Raw genomic sequence first — 24,023 nt, 5'->3', positions numbered from 1 at the left:
GATGCATTCGCAGCCTGTTTCTGCAGCCGCTTCCGCTCTACAGCATGAGCTTCCCGTCATCGGCCCGATGCGGGCACTGCACACGCAGCACCCAAACACTGCAATTTGCAGAATGGAGCCGCACTGGTCGGTGCCGCCTATGTTGGTATGAGGCTCGTCCAGCTCGAGTCGAGGACCAATGTAAATAATAACGCGATGCGGACAGAGGAAAGAGCAACAAAAGCAGCGTGTATTTGAGAATGTGTGTGAACATCGGGCCGATTAGACGCTGGAAGGCACACAGATCGTGATGAATCTAACTCATATGCTTGATCTTGAGACCAATCACTGATAAGTCACCCAGACAAACATACAGTCAAACCCCTTTATAACGAACTCGATTATGCGAAAAGAGGTTGTTATATCAATAGCTCATTACATATGGACTCTCCTTTAAAAATGCTAAAAAGGTAAGGGCACTGAAGCTGGCGTTGGCAGTAACGATTCGCAGCACTTTGGTCTGAAAACCAGACTTTCAGTGTCATTTTAGTTCCTTGTGCATTCCCCACACCCAGCTGCAAATTTCTGTTAGAAATGTGAGAATGAAATGTGGCATCATATAGCTCTTCCAAAAGCGCTTGTGATACACTTTACTACCAAGGGGACATGGCTGTATTCTGCACAAGAGAGCAAAGCATTCTAGTTTACTGCAAAGTTGCCGGGACCCTCCCAATTTCAGAATTTTTGAGAGGCAGCAAATCTCACCAAAGCTGACAATGAAATGGCACCTGCTCCTTACCATCAGTGCTGACTGCAGTCAACTCGCACAGCTCCGGCGATGACTCCACACGGAGCGGCGACCAAATGACACGATGCGTGGCCCGCACTTTCATCTGCCATGCTGATTGGCCTTACTATAACCGATTTACTGTAAAGTTGGGCAAGCTCTTCTGTATTTTGGAGGAAAACTGGAAAGCAGAACCTGCTATGCAATGAAGAATTGCCATCAAACACAGGTCCAACATTCAAGTGAGAACCTCATCGGTTTCAGTACACCAAAATGTCACTAATTCTTTAGCTTCATGGTGAAAAAAAGCAGTTGATACTATTCAACAAAAATATTTCCCAGATCTTCATGTACTAGAACTGAGCTGTAATCAGTGCCAGCATACTAATTTGGAGTTCCCTTTATTAAGAGTGGGCCGTACTGCATATCTTGACTTCCACAGGCCCAAGTTACCGATAGCTTGCTACATCCTTGTTCTGCAATGCTAAGACTCCCGAACTTTGTAGCACCGCATCTTGTAAGCAATGAAATATTCTATATTTTGCTTTTTATTTCTTTATTTGACTCGACATTTGATTAGAAATCTACTACTTAGCACTTGCACACCCCTACTACGGAATAAAAACTTGTTTAGTTTGAAAGGAGGCCACTTTGGTCAAAGAGAGGAAAGGGCACCCATCCTGCACCCTTCTCACACTGCTTACACTGAGTGCCCATGATGTGTCATTGAAAATCATGAGGCTGATCTGCAACAGCAGCTATCAGCTGGTGTACAGTGTGCGGTGCAACTCCCGTCTGCAGAATTCAGTTCGTCACACGAGTCCATCTCAAAGCACAACGCAACTTGCACATTTTCTACAAGTCATGGAGGTGCACCTACCAGTGTCCCTCTTCTCCAGCTGTGACAGCAGGTCCACCACGACTTCGGCTGAGTCATCCCCACAGTCACTGCCCAACACCTGAATCAAGCAGCAAGGGTCAACAGTCACTTCAGCTCATGGCTTCCAAGTAAGAGACACACCCTGCTGGTTCCAGTCTAGTTCCCGGTGCAGCTTAAAATGCATTCACGAAGAGATCACACCTTTTTTAAAACCTTAATGAACATGTCTGATACAGTAATTGAGAAGAAGGTTTGTGTCTTGAAAGAATGACGAGGTGGACAGCAGCTCATTTTATCTTGGGGCCTTAGGGAGAGCGCTGATCCAAGAATATCACAGCAGCCAAACAAGGATGTGTTCACTATGGCTATACAAGCTATTACAAGCAAAATGACCCCTTATTATTTTTTATTTCACGGTGCCGAAAAGAATGTCTTAATTAACCGAATGTTGAATTATCGAGGGTATCAAAAATATAAACAAATGCTTACTACTACATCAACCCACTTTTATTTACTGAATGAATCGGTAAATCGTGTTTCTATGTTGCAGAAAATCAGTGCGGAAGCAGTAAGCCTTGTCATCTCATGACTAATTAGCGCTCGCAGGGGCAAAGGCTTTGTGACTTTCTTTGTAGCGAGGTAACAGTGAGCGTCTTCATTGGAGACACCCTTTCCACTCTCATGCGGACATCCCCATTGTGTTTTGCCAGTGAGGCCAAGAGATCGTCCATGCATCACCATGTAGCCAGAGATCTTAGCCCTCGACAACTTTGCACCAAGTCCGAATGAAACTACTGTTTGCTGCAACCACTGCGGATTAAATCACAGTCACTATCAATGTGGCTATATAGATGGTGACTAAGCAATTACAAAGGCATGCAGCTGATGCACGTACCAAGTTGGAACGAAACTACTCTTTGCTGCAGCCACTGCGGACAAAACCACAGTCACTATCGATGTGACTATATAGATGGCGACTAAGCAATTATGAAAGCATGCAGCTGATGCACATACCGAGTCACACTGATGCACATACTGAGTACTATGTGCTGCAACCACTGCGGAAGAAACCACAGTCACTATCGATGTGACTATATAGATGGCGACTAAGCAATCATGAAGACATGCAGCTGGCGCACATACCGAGTCAGAAAGAAACTATTTGCTGCAGCCACTGCGGAATAAAACACAGTCACTATCGATGTGACTATATAGATGGTGACTAAGCAATTATGAAAGCATGCAGCTGATGCACATACCGAGTCAGAACGAAACTACTATGTGCTGCAACTACTGCGGAAGAAACCACAGTCACTATCGACGTGACTATATAGATGGCGACTAAGCAATTATGAAGGCATGCAGCTGATGCGCATACCAAGTCAGAACGAAACTTCTATGTGCTGCAACCACTGCGGAAGAAACCACAGTCACTATCGACGTGACTATAAAGATGGCAACTAAGTAATTATGAAAGCATGCAGCTGATGCACATACCGAGTCAGAACGAAACTACTATGTGCTGCAACCACTGCGGAAGAAACCACAGTCACTATCGACGTGACTATATAGATGGCGACTAAGCAATTATGAAGGCATGCAGCTGATGCACATACCGAGTCAGAACGAAACTACTATGCGCTGCAACAACTGCGGAAGAAACCGTGGCCGTAATCAACGCGATCACAGACAGCAACTTTGCAGTCATGAAAGCACATGTCCAATGCACACACCAAGTTAAAACGAAACAGTATACTATTTGCCACAACCGTTGTGGACGAAACCATGGTGGCTATCGACGCAATCATGGATGACTACATACTTATGAAAATGGAAGAGTAAAGGCTTCAAAGGCACAAATAGGCACAAAGTGTTCCGGTGCTGCAGTCATTCACATATGATTTTTGCTTCTGACTATGGCAATGCAGACTCTGCCGCTTCATTTCGGTTGGACACTAGCGCCGTTTATACTCTTTCGCGTCGCACATTTGCGGCACTCCCAACTTGCCGAGGTCCAAGAGTTGCCCGAACTGACCGACGTGCGGCCAAATAAGTCCGAATTAATGTGAATTCGAACGCATTAAATAATGCATACGCCTGCCGGGACCAGAGGACGAGTTTGAATTATCAGAGTTTTTTGAATTAACGAGGGTTAAATTAACGAGGTTTCACTGTACCTTCATTTTCAACACATGCAAGATGCAGTGTGTACTGTGGCTGCCTATGTCTTATGTGAGCGGCTTCTCATGAACCCTTCAACGAAGCACCCACCTCAAGGTGTACATGGCAGCCATGACAGTAGTATTAGGTACGTGTTCAGCATTAAAGTTCACCCTCCCCTTTTCGAACCAAAAGGGTGTTTTTGCTTGATGGCGCCCACAACTTGCTGCCATCTACTTGGCCAGGATGAACACCGAGTGCCGTCTATCAAGTACACGGTATGGACTGCAGGATTCCATGCACTGCGATTCTCAGAGGCCACTTTCGAATGTTTCCCAGTGCCACCTAGCACCGCCTGTGAAAAGCCAGTATTCCTCCACACTTCTGACTTCTTCAATGCCTCCGCGAAAAGCTTTTGAAGCGAAGAAGAACGGCAGATTGGGTGAGTTGGTGGTTTTTCAAAATGTTTAAAAACAGCGCAAGGACGTACGCCAAACAACAGAATAGAGGATCCTCTATTCTGTTGTCCAATGTACGTCTTTGCTCTGTTTTTAAATATTGTTGCAGGAAGAAAGCAGGCCCACAAGTGTAAAATAATGTATATTTAAAACTGAGGTTAATGGCATTCAGGCAACTGCCAGACTTCGTCTTCCCCTAGTCCAATCCAACTTCTTCCTACCCTTCACCGAAACATCACCCTCCCGGCGGAGTAGCTCCGTCCCGGTGCAAGTTACAGATCCTCACTTAATGGGGGGACATAGGGCTTGAGCCTGGCGACGTGAAAAACATCGCTGGTGACGTTGGGAGGCACTGACGTTGGGAGGCACTGAAGGCTGACCGACTGGGGCGATCTCGTATGTCACGTCGGACAGTTGGCGTAAGATCTGGTACGGACCAGAATTACGGGAAAGGAGTTTTTCCGACAAGCCGACGCAACGTGAAAGCGTCCAGAGAAGGACAAGGGAACCAGGTGAAAAATGGGAGTCTCGGTGCCGAAGGTCGTAGCGTCGCTTTTGAGAAACTTGCGAGACTGTGAGGCGATGACGAGTGACTTCTCGGGCCTGGGCGGCTAAAACCAGTGCTGGGCGATTGTACTGCGGAAGGTAGCAACGTGTCAAAGGGCAAGGTGGGGTCGCGGCCATACAACAGTTAAATGGTGAAAATCCGGTAGTGTCGTGACGGGACGAGTTGTATGCGAAAGTGATGTATGGTAAAGCGACGTCCCAGTCGCGGTGATCGTCGGAAACGTATAAGGCCAGCATTTCACTTAGCGTGCGGTTGAGTCGCTTGGTGAGGCCGTTCGTTTGAATGTGGTATGCGGTAGCAATCTGGTGTTCTGTAGAACAGGAGCGGAGCAGATCATCGACGACCTTCGATAGAAAGTAGCGGCCGCGATCCGTCAGCAACTGGTGAGGGGCGCCGTGGTGCAGGATGACGTCATATAGAAAGAAGTCGGCGACATCTGTAGCGCAGCTGGTTGGTAGCGCTCGTGCGATGGCATATCTCGTGGCATAATCGGTTGCTACAGCAATCCATTTGTTTCCTTTGATGGAAATTGGAAAGGGGCCAAGGAGGTCTAGGCCCACCCGGAAGAAGGGCTCTGTAGGGATATCAATTGGTTGCAGCAAACCAGCGGGAGGCATAGCAGGCGTCTTCCGGCGCTGACACAGATCACAAGAAGCAACATAACGGCGCACAGAGCGATAAATGCCGGGCCAGAAGAAGCGTCGCCGCAGGCGGTCGTATGTACGAGCGATGCCCAGATGTCCAGCAGTAGGAGCGTCGTGAAGTTGCTGGAGCACAGCTAGTCGAAGGTGCTTGGGAACGACTAGGAGGAGCTCCGGGCCGTCAGGACGAACGCTACGACGGTATAAAGTTCCATCGCGCAAGGTGAACATCCGGAGGGATGGGTCATTGGGCGAGGAGCTGAGGCGTTCCATAAGTGTTCAAAGAACAGGATCTTTGCGCTGCTCGTCGCCAATATGGAGGAAGCCGGAGAGGGATAGAACACTGATGTCCGAGTCTGCATCGGTATCGTCAGGCTGATCCACGGGATTGTGGGACAGACAGTCAGCAGGCATATGCAGGCGCCCCGACTTATACAGAACAGAAAATGTATATTCTTGGAGACGCAATGCCCAACGTGCAAGTCGTTCAGTTGGGTCCTTAAAAGAGGAGAGCCAGCAGAGGACGTGATGATCGGTTACGACGCAGAAGCTCCGACCGAAAAGGTACGGCCGGAATTTCGCGACTGCCCATACGAGCGCGAGACATTCTCTCTCAGTAATGGAGTAATTTCGCTCGGGCGTGGAAAGAAGGCAGCTAGCATAAGCGATGACACGATCTTGGCCCTGTTGACGCTGAGCGAGGACAGCGCCGATGCCATGACCACTCGCATCAGTTCGTACTTCAGTGGGCGCAGAAGGGTCAAAGTGTGACAGAATTGGGGAAGTTGTAAGCCGCTCAATCAGGGTAGAGAAGGCTTTCTCCTGCAGTGGTCCCCAAGAGAAAGAGACGTCTTTCTTAAGAAGCTCAGTGAGAGGGTGAGCGATGTCGGCAAAATTTTTCACAAATCGCCAGAAATAAGAGCATAAGCCCAGAAAACTGCGGACATCGTCTGTTGAACAAGGTACAGGAAAATTTCACACGGCGTGAACTTTCTGTGAATAAGGTTGGGTTCCGGCGGTGTTTACGAGATGGCCGAGCACGTTATTTTCACGGCGACCGAAATGGCACTTGGAGGAGTTTAGCTGAAGGCCAGCCCTGCAAAAGACGGAGAGTATGGTTGTGAGGCACCGCAGATGGCTCTCAAAGTTCGGCGAAAACACAATCACATCGTCGAGGTAACAAAGGCATGTAGAGCACTTCAAGCCGCGCAAGAGAGAGTCCATCAGGCGCTCAAATGTAGCTGGCGCATTGCATAATCCAAAGGGCATGACTTTAAACTGGTACAGACGGTCCGGTGTGACAAAGGCGGTTTTCTCGCGGTCCATCTCATCGACGCTAATCTGCCAATAACCGGAGCGGAGGTCAATTGATGAAAAGTATTGGGATCCGTGAAGGCAGTCAAGAGCGTCACCAATGCGAGGCAGGGGATAAACATCCTTCTTTGTTATCCTGTTGAGGTGACGGTAGTCAATGCAGAAGCGCCACGAGTTGTCTTTTTTCTTTACTAAGACAACCAGTGATGCCCACGGGCTACTGGAAGGTTCAATGATGTCCTTGTCCATCATCCTGTCTACCACTTTCTGTATGATGGCCCTTTCTGTTGCGGAGACACGATATGGCCGCCTATGAATGGGGCTGGCGTCACCGGTGTTGATGCGATGCGTGACAACAGATGTCTGGCCAAGTGGACGGTCGTCCAAATCAAAGATGTCCCGATAAGATGACAGGAGGTGACGAAGAGCTGCTGTTTGCTCGGAAGGAAGGTCAGGGGCGATCATCTTAGAAACATAGTCCGCAGGCGTCGAGTACGAAGGAGTGGGTGACAAAGGTCCGTTGGTACTGAGGAAAGATTCAGAGGTCAAAGAAGAAACCTCAAATTCTTCCAAAGGAGTGATGTGCGCTATGGCGATACCGTGTGGCAGCACATGCGACGAAAATCCAAAATTGAGGATGGGCACGCGAGTGCAGTTTTCGCGGATTCGGATTAAGGTGCTCAGCAGGGCAATATTGTGCGACAAAACCACGCCACTAAGCGGCGACACGACGTACTCGCCATCAGGTACGGGAGGACAGGGCGTCAGGAGGACATTTGTAGTCGCCTGTGGAGACAGCCTTGCAAACTCAGCAGAACATAAGCGGTGTGAAGCACAAGTTGCTGCGTCGGCAGGAAGCGGCAGATCCAACTGTACAACACCTGCGGAGCAGTCAATTTGGGCAGAGTATTTCCAAAGGAAGTCGAGGCCGAGAATTAGGGCGTGCGAACAGTGTTCAAGGACAAGAAATAAAACAACGGTATAATGGCCCCCAATGGTCACACGTGCTGTGCACATTCCAAGGACAGGTGAAGTACTCCCATTGGCGACTCGCACAGTGCCCGGTATGGCAAGTGTCAGAACCTTTTTGAGCCTTCGGCGGAGAGGAGCGCTCATAACTGAAAGCTGCACTCCTGTATCGACGAGAGATCTAACAGGAATGTCATCAACTTCAATGTCCAGTAGGTTTCCACATATAGGCAGGGTCAACAGAGGATTTGTGGGCCGGGTCGGAGTTGCAGCTTCACCTCCGGGAGCTGCACCGCCTAGTTTCCCAAAGCGAAGCGACCGGTTGCAGAAGGGGCGAAGAGCGGTGAACGAGGGCGGAACGGGACCTATGACCTTGTGGAGACGGGGAGCGGCTGGATCTTGGTGGAGCACTGTCGGCGTTGACATTCCTAGTCAGCGTATAGGGCGAGAAAGTACGATTATCTGGTACTTGGCGGTAGTGACTCGGAGACGACCACCGAGGAGGCGACGACCAGTGGTTGCGGCAATGACGGGCGATGTGTCCAATACCGGAACAATTAAAGCAGATGGGTTTATCATCCGCTGTGCGCCAGTCAGCTGGGTTGCGACGGGGTGGCGGAAAGCTTTGTGTCTGGGAGCGAGCGGCCGTTGAAATCTGGTAGGTGTTTGTATGGCGGACCGAGCAGAGAGATGGAATGCCCAAACTTGCTATTTCCTCCCGAACGACCGCCTGTATAAGGGAGATAACGGGCACGCTCTCCCGACAGTCAAGACGAACTGGAGCTGGAGCCATAGCCTGAAGCTCACGGCGAACGATGCGCATGATATCTTCCGGTCCTGCGGGCTGAACGAACCGCGGCGGGTCTTCGCAAGAAGATGTCGCGGCGGTATTGGGCAATCGGTCGAAAGTTTGAGCGACGCGGCGGCCCTTCGCTTGTTCGAAGCGCCGGCACTCCTTTACAATTGCACCCACAGTGGCACAATCCTTACACATCAGGAGATTGAAGGCATCGTCTGCAATACCTTTCAGTATGTGACCAATCTTGTCTGCCTCGGTCATGTTGTCATCGGCCTTGCGACAGAGGGCCAGCACATCCTGTATGTACACGACATAGGATCCTGTGGACGTCTGAGCGCGGCACGCAAGTTCTTTTTTTGCTGCCAGCTGACGAGTGACAGGTCTGCCAAACAGGTCTCGCATTTTTTCTTTTCAGACATCCCAGCTCGTTAGGTCAGCTTCGTGTGTGTCGTACCATTGCTTCGCAGTTCCTCTTAGATAAAATATCACGTTTGCTAGCATCATTGTTGGATCCCACCTGTTATTGTCGCACACTCGCTCGTACATCGTAAGTCAGTCCTCGACGTCGGCGTTGTCCGTGCCACAAGATGTCCCTGGGTCCCGCGGATGAGTGAGGATGACCGTTGGCACGGGCTGCTGAGGCGTTGTCGCTTGTGTTGGTTGATTTGCCATTGTGGCGGCAGGTAGATGATGTCCACTGCAAAGTTCCGTGATTCTAGCCTGCACCTTCCACCAAAATGTTGCAGGAAGAAAGCAGGCCCATGAGTGTAAAATAATGTACCGTATTTACTCGCATAATGATCGCACTATTTTGTCAGAAAAAATTGACGCAAATTCAGGGGTGCGATCATTACGCGGGTTAAATTTCCCGCGAAAAAGAAAAACTTTTTTTTTCTTCCCCCTTTGCTGCGGGATGCGGGTGCGGGACACCAAAACAAAAATGGCAGCCGGCTGAGCAAGCCGAACACGGCGAACGCAATTCTTTTTTTTTTTTTTCTTCTCGTGAGTACATTACATGCATTGAAACAGTTCTTTCCGTATCAGTAATGAATATTATCGTTAATATCGGCAAGTTTGTGGCAATAACGTAGCCATGTCCACTTTGAGAGGGCAGAACAGATGGGCGCGCTTAGCTGCCAGTGACATAGAAACACATGGCGGGCATGCTGCGGAAACTGCGGCATCTGTCTTCACTACTATCCTAATACGACACGATGCCGCTAAGGGTGGGTGAGTATCTTAGCTGTGTTACAAGCGTTGGCGTATGAATAAGGTGTCCTTTTAACGTATCAGTGTAAACGTGGCTACTACCGTTGCCGCTTGCGATTTGTTGCTTGCCCACGAGTGCAGATGAGAAGAATCGAAAGCCACCTTTTTTGTTGTTGTTGACCACAACCATTATAAAGCCTACACATAATAAAGGAAAGTTTGGTTGTACCTCTTTTTGTCATGGAAGTGCGGAAAGTGATGAAAGTAATGAAATGAGGCATCTACTTAAGAGTGTTTGGTGCGTGCAGACCGCTTGGTTCGTCTTGAATAGTCGTTCACGTAGCATTCAACAGATGGTAAGCGTGATCATTATTAGCTAGACTTGGCACACGACATATCACTGCGGCAAGTTCGGGGGGCGATCATTACGCGGGAAATAAAAAAAAATCGAATTTTGACGACAAAATTCAGGGGTGCGATCATTACACGAGTGCGATCATTATGCGAGTAAATACGGTATATTTAAAACTGAGGTTAATGGCGTTCAGGCAACTGCCAGACTTCGTCTTCCTCTAGTCCAATCCAACTTCTTCCTTCCCTTCACCGTAACAATATTATGGTTTTTGAAGCACTGAGCACACAGTACAGTACGATCTGGCATCCAATCGGACATGCGGTGCTGCATGCTCCGACATTTATCAGCATGTGGCTTGCAAGGATCGAGGACACAGGGGACCTACGTCCGAACTGGTGAGTGGCATGTAATACCAGTGTGATGCAGCGACTTCCAACAGCAAGCAAGCCCGATCCAGATTGAAATTCTCGACCACGATTGGCTTCCTCTTGCAGGTTGTGCAAAGGAGCGAATCGCAAAAAAAAAAATTTCATCCCAAACAGGCTGACTTGCGATCTAAAGTGCACCATGTTACACCCGCGTTAGCTCTGGCCAAATCCAGTGCCCTCGATTCTATGGTCGGAAGACTTCCTATCCTGGCCGAGGAGCAGAAAACAAACAAGTTTGCACAACGCTGCTTCACTTTACATGAACATTGTCAACAAAATCATGTCTGCCCAAGCGACAAAAACTTGAGAACAATTGCGTTGTCCACTGACGAGGACTCTGCTGACAGCACGCGACAGGGTGGGGTGAGCCTTGCTTGCGGATGCTACGACCGAATGCGCTTGCAATCCAATTAAATATGATTGGCCTACTTGCTGCCATCAATGTGAAAGGCAAATGTGTAAGATAAGCGAGCAGCAGCCTTGCTCAAGTGGTTCTGGTGGGTTGTCCACAAGTGAAACACGCTTGCATCAAAGCTCTCAATCTAGACAGTGGATTAGTACTAGGCACTGCTTTCCAGAACAGGCACACTTTAAATATAATTTTATATAATTAGTAACTTTATCATGTCAGAAACAAATTGTAGCCAATTTTGATGACACAGTGAGCAGCAATACAGGCAAATGCCTCGGCTGGAATGATGGGAGCAGCGAGAAACTAGCCCACCGGCGCTGCCTCTTTGAAGGGAACATCGTGGAACGTCACACGCCAGCCGCGCTGTCATGACGATGCCGGGTGTCCAATGCAGCACAACAAAACACTTCGGCTTCGGCTTCCAGTCTGGCACGTCGGATGCCGCATGAGATGCTGAATCGCAGTGAAAAAAAAGTCACTGAGAATTTTACCCCACATAATGAACACACCCCTTAACTTTGCTTGATCTTTGTTGGGGAAAAAAACCGAGATCATTATGGAGTAAATACAGTATTCTTGCTGTGGGACAACGTTGCCTCCTAAAATGTGTACAACTGCATTGGTAGCATATGAGGCAAAACATTTACATTAGCGACAGCAACCACAGTACAGTTGAACCCACTTCTAACCATACCGGGTTTAACAATATATCAGTTATAACAATGAGAAGCTGCTGCACCGTCAATTTTCGCTCGTGTTCCCATGGTGAAATAACCTGCTTACTACAATGCCCCGATGCCACATTATCAGTTACAATGATAAAATCTGGCTGCTGGGAGTCCGTGCCGAAAGGTAGTGAGATGCGAAATCCTTGAAAAGAAAAAAAAAAGGGGGAAACGAAAATTTCGAGCTGCTGCAAGATGCTCCAACAGCCACCGCGTGCTAGTTTTTCAGCCATCTCCGTGTGCCTCTCCCCCATTGCCATTCCACCCCTCCGAACACGAATTGGCTACGCCCACAGCTCTAATCCGCCTCACCCTCTGAAACACGAATTGACCACGTCAACTATGCTGCTCGCAGGTGTTGCTCGCATGTTGCTCGCTGGCTCCTCATTCAGCGCAGTTTTGCAAATGCTTAATCCGCCGCGTTCATCTTTGTTGGTTCGGTCGAAATAATTCATGGCCAAGCGGTTTCTCAGCCTCGTTTGACCAACTGTTGGTTTCACGCGCCGCCAAAACGGAAGATGGCTGATCCGCCCGCTAATCATCGGATGACATTGCCGGTGAAAAGAAAGTGCACAGCTATAAATTTGGAAACTAAGTGCTTCTAACCGACGAGGCGATCGTCGCGAACGTGCTTGCATCAGATAGCGACGGCGACGACGACAGCGATGACGTGGTAGGGTAGGCCGTCTCAACGTTGTCCTAGCAGGAGGCCCGGCAGATGATTCAGTCCCTTCGGGGACTCGTTTTCACGAGGAACCTTCTGCTGCACTACATGGAGCATCTGGATGCCTTGGAGGATATAGGCAAGCTTCGCGTAAAGCATGCAAGGCTGACGGACATAAGGTTATCTCGTGCAAGCCAGTGAGAAGTGCATGGTGAGATGCTTGTGGCATTCTCTCCTCCGTTTCTTCTGGATTTCTCAAGCTGACAGGCTGCTGCGGCAGCCTTCTTGCAATATTTAAAAGGCCCCTGTTGGGGCCACCAAAGCGATGCCTCGGCGGTGCTTGCATATCGCGTGCCACCCATGACCCCTCTTTGCAGTTATAGCAGTGCCATTTTTTAACGCCGACAGCCGCTGCTTGTTACACGCGATCGGAGCTCCCAGGAAGCAGTTAACCCTCTCAGGGTCAATGACGTAAATATACGGCGCCGTGAACAAGTCCAATATGGTCGATGCCCTGTATTTACGGCGCCGTCTGTACATGTAAAATGCGCACCAATTTCCTAACTTTTTCTTTTCTGGCATGTGCTGCCACTATGTGGGAATACACGGAATTTTTTTCTGGCGCCTCCCTCTCTCCGGTTTCATTGCATGGTTTGTTTTAGAGACAGTTTGCTCTGGTGCGTCCATATACTACCGCTCACACATTGGCATGCGAGCGGGCGGCAGTCTGTCGCGACCATTCACTTGAGGGATCGCCAGCCGTTTGCGCGCAGGCGCGAGAGAGAAAACCTGGGGGCTTTTGCTCCTTGAATATATGACTGTGCCTAGGCACTGCAGAAGTCTCTTAGCACATGGTGTAGGCGTTTGTCCCAACGCATCCAGGCATTGCGGAGTGGGGTCGAGTTTGTTTACGCTCAGACGTTGGCTGCCGGCGCGGTAAAATGGCGAAGCAGCAGGCACTGACGCCCGATTTGGCGACCGCTGGGCCTCTACTACAGCCCCTACTGCTCCCCCGTACTACTCAGTGATGCTTTTTTTGAAGGTAGAGCGCTGTAAGAAGCAAGGAAGGTTTAATCCGGGATGACTGACTCAGCACCAGCATCACAGGTGCGAGAAGTCTGTCGCACGTACCTTCAGAGGCAAAGTTCTGACTGGTACTGCAGAAGTTGCGTGGCACGTTAGTGCTGAACTTAGTGTCACAAGTTGGTGGCTGGGCGTAATTATATTTATTCAATTGTACTTTTTACTAATTGAAACAATGTGTCCTTATTTCGCATTATTGGCGGCGGCTCCAGGACACCAAAACGGCAACAGGGACGCCAAAGCTAGAACCCGGACTGGTCCGTGGCTTGGGGCTCGCTGAGGACTGCACGTGCCAGGGGTGTTGCGGACAGCCAATTTTTTATGCGTACACCTCCTGGCACGCTTCGGCCTCCACGGCCCCAACCCACGGACCGCTCTGCTTCCAGCTTTCATCCCCCCACCCCCCCTTGGGTGCTCTTGAAATCCTGCACCGCCTGCTTTATTATAACCTCAGGCGCTCTCCTGAGGCCTCCGTTTGCCAGTTACATGTGCCCTCTTGGAGCAGTGCTTATTAAAAATCTCTCTCATCGCCACGAAAAAAGCGACCCACGACTTATACTACACCAGTCAGAACCTTGCCCTTTCAGACAGCGATCACGAAATGGGGCATCCGTGCCCACTGCCTCACCACGCAGGCAGCCAGTGGCGGAGCGTAAACAAACTCGACCCCACTCCGCAATGCCCGCGTGTCTAGGGGACAAACGCATACAACACGCGCTAAGAAACCTCCTTCGTAGTGCCTAGACAGAGTCATATATTCAAGGAACAAAAGCCCACAGATTTTCTCTCTCGTGTCCGCTTTACTCACACCTGTGCACAAACGACTGGCAATCCCTCAAATGAGCCTCTCGTGGCGGTTTGGGTTTCGTTCCATGGGTGGTTTCGGCTTCTTGCGCTCATAAAACTGATGGATATCTCGTTATAATCGCTCACAGGGCGACCGCCTGTTTCTCACTCGTTTAGTGCTCACAGGGGTGCGCATAGGAAGGATGCCACTGTGCATGCGTTTCCGTTTCTTTTTTCGGAGACACGCAAAAACTAATTGCCTCTGGTTGGCGATAAGATGAAGATTAGCAGAAGTTTGTCACACATTTTGCTTTCTTGATGGGCACATAACCACACAGTTTTCTTGAGTGTGCTGACCTACCCAGTTCAATTACGCTATGGACGTAAATATTAGTGTAAGAGCAGGAACATTTGACACTTGCGAAATATTCTCGTGTGCACATTTTCTAAGCCTTACGTGTATAATAATGCATCAAATTTTTCATTCTTATAAGTTTATTTCATTTTTTTATTGTTGTTATTCATGAATAAACAGTACATATATATGAATGCAGAATAATTTTTTCTCACTTTAAGGTCACCCTAGAAAAATTACGGTACATTTTTTTCGAAATAGATCCCTCAGAAGAATTGAAATCTGCAATAAAAAAAAATCAACCCTGAAAAGGTTAAACGGGTGAACACAATCAGCAGCTGGATGGATGAAGGTGCTGAGGAGGGGAACTGACTTTCCTGCTATTATAGTTTTCTCACATCAGCTCTGCCATCCCCCATTTTGACGTTTTCATGCAACCCGGTTATAACAATTATTGGTTATAACGATGGTATTTTCGTGGCACTTGAATACTGTTATAAGTGGGTTCGACTGTACAATGCATCAAGCTTGCGGTCGGTGAGTGCCTCTTCAAACAAACATGGAATGAAATGCACACAGGAGGAAAACAGTGAAAAGCATGGGCTTAGCCCATGGTGAAAAGCGCCCTGTGGCACTCATTCAGAGACAAGGAGCAGCACTGTATAATCACTGTATATTCTTTATAACAAGCACTGCGTGTTGTTGCCTGATTTGCGCTGTTAACAACTAGGTCATTGAAAGCACAAACCTACCAGGTCCCAGTAGGCGCGCTGTGCCCTGCATAGCTCCTGCTGCAGCCTCTGGGCCTCCAGGTGCAGCCCCATCAGGAGCGGGGAATCACGCACACATGGAGGCAGCTCCCCGTCCGGAGAGTCTGCCTCGTCCTCAGGGATGGGAGCTAGGGGACCCTTGGGACCCGGCTGCTGCTGCTCCTTGAGACACTCGCGCTCCACCAGGTGCGCCCGCAGCCGGCCGTACTTCACCTGCACACAAGAGAATGCCTGCTACGACCATGTGTGGGACATTGCTCCATGGAAACACTCAAAATGTTCCCAATACCAGAAACACCATAGTGGTGCCATCTCGTGCAATATGACCTTATTGCCACATTACTCAGAGCATGCATTCTAAACCACAAGATGCCCCTGCCTAGGCTTTTGTCTATTTCAAATCACATGCCCCCCCCCCCCCATCTAAATGGCCCCAGATGTGTCTCTCCTTCTTGCAGTCAGAAAAAAATTCAATGATGATTGCGATACTCCCTAACACAAAATTTTAGCACAGCTATATACGTGTTTCATTTCACGATATTGACACGTGTACTTCTTTATCTTTTCGGGTGACCTCTTTTCGGCGTCTAACAGATGTTATCAGTACAGGACGCGCCCGTGTGCATTAGAAGTTTCTCTAATGTTGTTGATGGTTCTATATGCTGTCTGTTGTCGTCGAAGCTTGTGTAATCTAATTGCATGTGCAATGCGAATTGTGTAGAACTTTCTGGAAGACACGCGGGCACCAGCGATTGCTCTGGATCTTCCATGACTCATGTACAAAAGTCGACACGCTTGATTGACAGGTCAGATTTTGGACAATCGCTGACTGTGTTCGCTGCTATTGTTGTTCTTTGGGTGTAACTTGTTTTTAAGGCCACAGGTTCGCCCAATACAACACTGGTTTTGTCATTCACAGTTTTGCTGCTTTCTTCACCGTCACCACTACCTGACAATATATTCGCTGGCGCGGACAACCTCCCTCGTGAGGCATATTGCAAATGAAACGAAGAGTAGCCCGACTGCCTCACTAATTGGGATATCACGAGAGGCAGCGTGTGGATGACATGTGGGCACGATTTACAGCGTCCACTGCAGACAGACCTCTGCTCATGCAGCGCTTTGTTTCCATTTATGGTATCGGTGGACGCACTCGCCGCATGCCATTGGTGAACAGACGACGACGCGCTACTCTGATGCCATCTCGTAACAGTTGCCACCACACAGCCCGTTTTGCGCTTTTCTTCCCATGCTTTTGCCATACCCTCCTCTTCTTTCCACTACATGGTTCTGCTGCACCCTCCTCCTCTGCTTTTCTCCTCGCGCTCTCTTCACTATTGCTGTATTTTATGCCTCAACATCACTCTTGCTATCATCATCATCAGCCTGGTTACACCCACTACAGGGCAAAGGCCTCTCCCATATTTCTCCAACTACCCCGGTCATGTACTAATTATGCCCATGTTGTCCCTGCAAACTTCTTAATCTCATCTGCTCACCTAACTTTCTGCCGCCCCCTGCTACGCTTCCCTTCCCTTGGAATCCAGTCCGTAACCCTTAATGACCATCGGTTATCTTCCCTCCTCATTACATGTTCTGCCCATGCCCATTTCTTTTTCTTGATTTCAACTAAGATGTCATTAACTCGGGTTTGTGCCCTCACCATATCTGCTCTTTTCTTATCCCTTAACGTTACACCTATCATTCTTCTTTTCATAGCTCGTTGCGTCGTCCTCAATTTAAGTAGAACCCTTTTCGTAAGCCTCCAGGTTTCTGCCCCGTACGTGAGTACTGGTAAGACACAGCTGTTACACACTTTTATCTTGAGGGATAATGGCAACCTGCTGTTCATGATCTGAGAATGCCTGCCAAACGCACCCCAGCCCATTCTTATTCTTCTGATTATTTCAGTCTCATGATCCGGATCCGCAGTCACTACCTGTCCTAAGTAAATGTATTCCCTTACGACTTCCAGTGCCTCGCTGCCTATTGTAAACTGCTGTTCCCTTCCGAGACTGTTAAACATTACTTTAGTTTTCTGCAGTTTAAATTTTAGACCGACCCTTCTGCTTTGCTTCTCCAGGTCAGTGAGCATGCATTGCAATTGGTCCCCTGAGTTACTAGGCAAGTCAATATCATCAGCGAATCACACGTTATTAAGGTATTCTCCATTAACTCTTATCCCCAATTCTTCCCAATCCAGGTCTCTGAATACCTCCTGTAAACACGCTGTGAATAGCATTGGAGAGATCGTATCTCCCTGTCTGATGCCTTTCTTTATTTGGATTTTGTTGCTTTCTTTATGGAGAACTACGGTGGCTGTGGAGCCGCTATAGATATCTTTCAGTATTTTTACATACGGCTCCTCTACACCCTGACTCCGCAATGCCTCCATGACTGCTGAGGTTTCGACTGAATCAAACGCTTTCTCGTAATCAATGAAAGCTATATATAACGGTTGGTTATATTCCGCACATTTCTGTATCACCTGATTGATAGTGTGAATATGGTCTATTGTTGAGTAGCCTTTACGGAATCCTGCCTAGCCTTTTGGTTGACAGAAGTCTAAGGTGTTCCTGATTCTATTTGCGATTACCTTAGTAAATACTTTGTAGGCAATCGACAGTAAACTAATCAGTCTATAATTTTTCAAGTCTTTGGCATCCCCTTTCTTATGGATTAGGATTATGTTAGCATTCTTCCAAGATTCCGGTACGCTTGAAGTCATGAGGCATTGCGTATACAGGGTGGCCAGTTTTTCTAGAACAATCTGCCCACCATCCTTCAACAAATATGCTGTTACCTAATCCTCCCCAGCTGCCTTCCCTCTTTGCATAGCTTCCAAGGCTTTCTTTACTTCTTCCGGCATTACCTGAGGGATTTCGAATTCCTCTAGACTATTCTCTCTTCCATTATCGTCGTGGGTGCCACTGGTACTGTATAAATCTCTATAGAACTCCTCAGCCACTTGAACTATCTCATCCATATTAGTAATGATATTGCCAGCTTTGTCTCTTAACACATACATCTGATTCTTGCCTATTCCTAGTTTCTTCTTCACTGTTTTTAGGCTTCCTCCGTTCCTGAGAGCATGTTCAATTCTATCCATATTACACTTCCTTATGTCAGCTGTCTTACGCTTGTTGATTAACTTCAAAAGTTCTGCCAGTTCTATTCTAGTTGTAGGGTTAGAGGCTTGCATACATTGGCGTTTCTTGTTGAGATCTTTCGTCTCCTGCGATAACTTACTTGTATCCTGTCTAACGGAGTTACCACAGACTTCTATTGCAGACTCCTTAGTGATGCCCATAATATTGTCGTTCATATCTTCAACACTATGGTCATCTTCCTGAGTTAAAGCTGAATACCTGTTCTGTAGCTTGATCTGGAATTCCTCTATTTTCGCTCTTACCGCTAACTCATTCTTGCTATGGTATGAAGTAAAACAAAAACACGCAGACATTCAGTTTGGATGTTCTATTATTTCTCTAAACTTTAATTCATGTATTGAAGCAACAAATTAAATGACTGATGTTGCCTTGAATAATTCTCAAGGTCAAGTGTTTCAAGTGTTACTATGAGTGATGCCATAGCACTTCCATGTATGTAGGTGCACTTGCATGATATAGGTTGGCTCTCCAGCTGGTGGGTAGGGATGTAATACTTAGCAGTCACAATCATCAGCGCACTACATATGCACTGCACTTGTAAGCTCAACATGTCCAGATCTGGTGAGAGGCCCTTTCACTCCTTCCCTACCATGGGGAAAATAGGTGTTTCCTGTAGGTTAAGCCAGATTTTTTTTTTCAGAAGGAGTGGCAACTACTGCACTCAATATTTCGTGTAATACATAAGCAAAAAGCAGAATGAACGCACTTTTCATCTTGTTAATGAGTTGCATATGATAAAAAAAGATATAAACTGCGAAAATCAAAATTGAGGGATAAAACTGAACAAAGTTTGCAAAGACACACTTGTACCTACTAAGGAACTTATTTAACAACAATTATGAGATATACAAAATGTCTTGCCGTCTAATAGGCACTATCTCTGAAAAAAATCATAATTTTTCATTGAACAGGTACTCTACCACAAAATTTAAGTGCAAGCAATAGAGTTTGGCGTGCCGGGCTGCGGCCACCAATGTTCCGGGCTGGCTTGCATCATCGTCGCTCTCAGAGTCAAAGACCAACGCAAAGGCAGCATCCTCAGACTCGCCGCTGCTCGATGCATCAATAAAAACAGCCACAAACGCAGTGAAATCGCAAGATCTGCGATCTTTCGAAGCGTGCGTGCCACTCCCGGAGGTGACCGTTCTTGCTTCCTACTTTCACGATTGCGAAACTTCGGAGCATGTTCAAAAATTAACGACCCGTGGGGAAAAAGCGAAGTGCTTAGAAAACAAGAATATGGTTCTCCTTCAAGTCCTATGGCGCAGAGTGTACGCGAGTGGTGCGGAAAGTCTCGAAAGCTGCGTTTCAACCATCGATAGCAGGCGGCCATTTTTGCTTTCTACTTTAATGATCGTGAAAACTGCAAAGCGCTCAAAAATCATCGCCTCATCACCTGGGGGGAGAAGGCAAACTGCTTAGCAAAAAAAAATGTAGTTTTCCTCCTTCACGTCTGATAGCGCAGTGCGTCCGTGAGCAGTGCGGAAGGTCTCGAACGTGGCGCTTCAGACCATCGTTGGCGGGCTGACGATTGCCAAGGGCGCGGCACAGAAACAGTTAAAGGGCCCCATCGGAAATTTTGGCAATAGGCTGGAAGTTGTAAAACTACATCTAGGAAGCAATGTACAACAAGAATTTTTCAAATCGGTTCTTTACAGAAAGGACAGGAGAAATTCAAGTGTCGCATCGCAATGCCACCATGAGGTGAGCTTCGCTGCCAACCTCAACATCTGTGCTTTTTGCCTCACTAAGCATCTGTAAACGACATTCGTTCACTGCCTTCTCCCATACCAAAGTCAAGGGACCGAGTCAAGTATATGTTACGAGCCAGGCCTCTTTTTTTTTTTCTTTTCCTTGTTTGTGGCACCACCATTTACAATGACAGACTTGCCAACCCCACACTGCAACAAGTACTACAGAAGATGCCAAAAAATACTAAAATTGCATAGAAAAATACTAAAATGCCGTTTTATTTCTACGAAACTCACTTAGCTGAATAAAATACATAACAAACATATCACAAGCGAGACACACGAGGTTTTGACATCTTGGCAGTGGAGGGCTGGGCTAGCACAGAGGCTGTTGCAGCCTTGGCCATCCTCAGAAAGTCTTCATCAAACACCTGCTCATGGCACTTCCCCGATTGGGCACATCTTGCAACAAATACTGTTCTACTGTCTTTTGACATGGAGGCACGAAACTGTGTGTGCGCCTTTATTACCTTGCTGAAAACTCTTTCACACTCTGCATTACTAAGCGGGAGTGTCAAGACCCCCAACATAACTTTCGAAAGTTTAGCATACTTCAAAGTACCATCCACTTCTCCAAGATCGGAGACCACATGCCACTCTTCGTCAATCCGCTCCTGCTTAGTTACTTCAAACTCGGCCTGAATGTCCTCCAAAGCAGAATTCATACTTTGCCCCCCCCTTGAACTGGTACAAGCACTGGGAAGCGGTTGGTTAGGTACTTGATATCAGCAAATATGCCGTGCTCAAACGAATCAAGCCTTGCCACTTCTGCACTCTTGAACAGTTCACACTTCAGTGGAAATTTTAAGATCACATACTCTGTTGCTGTCACGATGAACCTTCTGATTCGTGTAAAACTCTTCACTTGCTTCTTAAGGCTTTGCAAGCTCTCTGTGGTCCGACTGCCAATTACTAGATCTTCATCATCTCTTTGGTTGGTGGGAGACATGTAGTCAATGTTGGTCTGCACATCAGTCCTTTGGTAACTGAAGGTTGGACAAACCGCAACATCAGCTCTCAGCAGGTTGCTAAGCACTTCTCGGAGCAGATGTACTTGAGGGGCTCCAGATTGCAGGAACACGTTTGCCTTTTCGAACTCTGGAATTACCAACAGCAAGAAGTCCCGATATGCCCTGCTGACCTCTGACGAAAGGAACATGAATAACTTTTCTTCTCTGTTCAAGATCTTGCCATCTTGGCGGTTTTGGACTCACTTAGAAGAAGCTGTATCCGACCGGGACACTGGTGTCCTGTCTTCGTCTTTTGCTCTGATGACTGCTCTCTGCTTTCTTTGCATGTTTGTGAGGGTCAGCCCTGAGGTTGCATGGTTTCATGGGTAGCTTCAAGACCTGTCCAGATGGCCTTACTTCACCATGGAACAAGCTAAGCAGTGGCTGCCACGGCTCCACAAACAGTTTCAGGCTCCTGCTGAGGGGCAGCCACCTAGTGCTGACATGCTTCAATATCTTCTTGGCCTCTACATTGTGGAGAGACTGGAAAACTTTTACCTTGTCCTTCCTTTTTGAGCTTTTCTCGAGGTAGTAGAAAACATCAACTAGTACCTCGACATTCACTGGAACGCATGCTGAGCCTTTCTGTGCCGCCAGATTGATCGAATGGCAACAACATCCTACGATGGCGATGTTCTCATGACTTTCTTTGAGCACAGCAGCAACTCCATTCTTCGTTCCAATCATGACTGGCACGTTATCACACACCATACCGATGCAGTTCTGGAGCGGTATGTTCCTGCTCATTAGCGTGTTCACAACAAGCGCAACAATGTTTTGTCCCATGGAGTTGCCTTCGAGAGCAGGCCTCGCAAGCAAGGCAGTGCGAACAGTCCTGTCACAGAGTGTCACCACGATGGGATAAAGTTTTGCATCCTTGCTGGCATCATTGTTTCCGTCAGTGGCGACCGAGAACGGAGTCTGCTTTAGGTGGCTTACCACCTCGTCGATCGCATTGTCGGCCATTTCCTTCACAATTGCAGTGGTCTTTGTACGTGCTGTCACTACGGGCCATGCGGATGTCGGGAGAGATGGAGTCGGGAGACGCAGGCGAGCACAGCAAACAGATTTTAATTTCCACAAACTCGAAATAGAAAAGTCAAAACTCGAAAAGGAAAAGTCAAATCTCAATTGGCAAAAATATAAAACTCCACACTTGCATAGCCAAAACAACGTCCTTATCGTCGCCTACATACGACCTTAGTGCGTTTCACGTGCAAGTCCGGCAACCCTAGCCTATGGCTGCACGCTAACAAAAAGGAACGCTCTTACAAAGCGCCGTTGTCGCACATAACTCCAAGTCCGATGTGCGTCGGCTCTTGATCCCAGTCGGTGCTCCTGCCGACTTGTAAGCTTTGTTGTCGATGCATCGACCGGCCAGCTCCTCCGTCTCGGATGTCGGTGCCCCGAACTATGTCGGTGACGTGGCACTCCGGCCTTCCTGGTTAGGCCTACTGCCGGGCTCTGCCGCTACCTCTCCGAGTGCCGAGGAGAAGCCCTGGGGATTAGATTAAATTATGGGCTTTTACCTGCCAAAACCACTTTCTGATTATGAGGCACGCCGTAGTGGAGGACTACGGAAATTTCGACCACCTGAGATTCTTTAACGTGCACCTAAATCTAAGTACACGGGTGTTTTCGAGAAGCCCCGGGGACTACCGTTCGTGCTGGTCTGCCGAAGAAGGGGGATCCAATTCCTAGAGTGCCCGGCAGCACCGTGGGAAGCTGCAGCAGGTCCAGGGAGCCTCGCTCGAACGTCGTCAAGGTTGACAGCCACGCTCTGGATAGCCAGTGTCATGGTACAGTCCGAACCTCCATGGGGGGTCCCGTCGCCAGTGCGAAGCTGGCTGTCACGAGGATCCCATCCTCGTCGCCAGTGTCACGAGGATCCCATCCTCATCGCCAGTGTTACGAGGATCCCATCCTCGTCACCAGTGTCACGAGGATCCCATCCTCGTCACCAGTGTCACGAGGATCCCATCCTCGTCGCCAGTGTCACGAGGATCCCATCCTCGTCGCCAGTGTCACGAGGATCCCATCCTCGTCGCCAGTGTCACGAGGATCCCATCCTCGTCGCCAGTGTCAGGAGGATCCCATCCTCGTCGCCAGTGTTACGAGGATCCCATCCTCGTCGCCAGTGTTACGAGGATCCCATCCTCATCGCCAGTGTCACGATCCACCCGGGCTCGTGAACAAGGGAGGGCTTCTGGCACCCTCCGATAGACGGACACTCCGCAGCGTGGTGGTGCTGAACGATGACTGACCGGCGAGCAGCTGTGCTCGTCGGCGTTTATTGTGGTGCGGTGACCAATGTTGCCTGCCGAGCTTTAGCAGGCCACCGAGCTTGGCGGGCGAACCAAGATTATGCCCGAGGGGGCGTCACATACTTGCTACACCCCCTTACCCCCAGTTTGTTTGTTAAATGAAAAACAAACGTCCATGTTCACACTATGAGGCTCTGCCTCCACCCTAGCTGGGTCGACGGTGCCTGCTACCCAGGCGAGTAACGGTCTGGTGGCCTCCGCCGTCGAGTACTCCGCCTGGGCACCGGTTTTGATGGGTCGGGTGTGGCAACGCCGGGTGCTGCCTGGGCCAGCCTCGCTCCATCCGCAGGGTTCGTAGTGGTCGGCCTTGCGAGTGGTGCTGGGCTCGACAACGGTCCAACGGGTGCCACACCACTGGCTACGGTTGCCGCCTCCGAGGTAGGTGGTGCTCTGCTGGGAGCGACTGGTGCTGCCGCTAGTCCTCCT

General features: G+C 48.6%; 1 protein-coding gene across 2 annotated transcripts in view; it reads right to left on the bottom strand.

Annotated features, from left to right (window-relative positions):
* The window catches only part of LOC126536453 (uncharacterized), a 355,533-nt gene that overhangs the window by 189,479 nt on the left and 142,031 nt on the right, over positions 1-24,023 (bottom strand). For both annotated transcript variants that reach the window (XM_050183418.3, XM_055073277.2), the window contains exons 5-6: positions 15,325-15,555; positions 1,647-1,725 (exon numbers count right to left, since the gene is read on the bottom strand). In XM_050183418.3, the coding sequence (XP_050039375.2) occupies positions 1,647-1,725; positions 15,325-15,555 (310 nt within the window). The remainder of the gene's footprint in view (positions 1-1,646; positions 1,726-15,324; positions 15,556-24,023) is intronic.

The sequence above is a fragment of the Dermacentor andersoni genome, chromosome 3 (genome assembly GCF_023375885.2).
Source record: "Dermacentor andersoni chromosome 3, qqDerAnde1_hic_scaffold, whole genome shotgun sequence".
NCBI lineage: Eukaryota > Metazoa > Arthropoda > Arachnida > Ixodida > Ixodidae > Dermacentor > Dermacentor andersoni.
The sequence above is the reverse complement of the archived record's forward strand: the minus strand, read 5'-3'. Positions and strand labels throughout refer to the sequence as shown.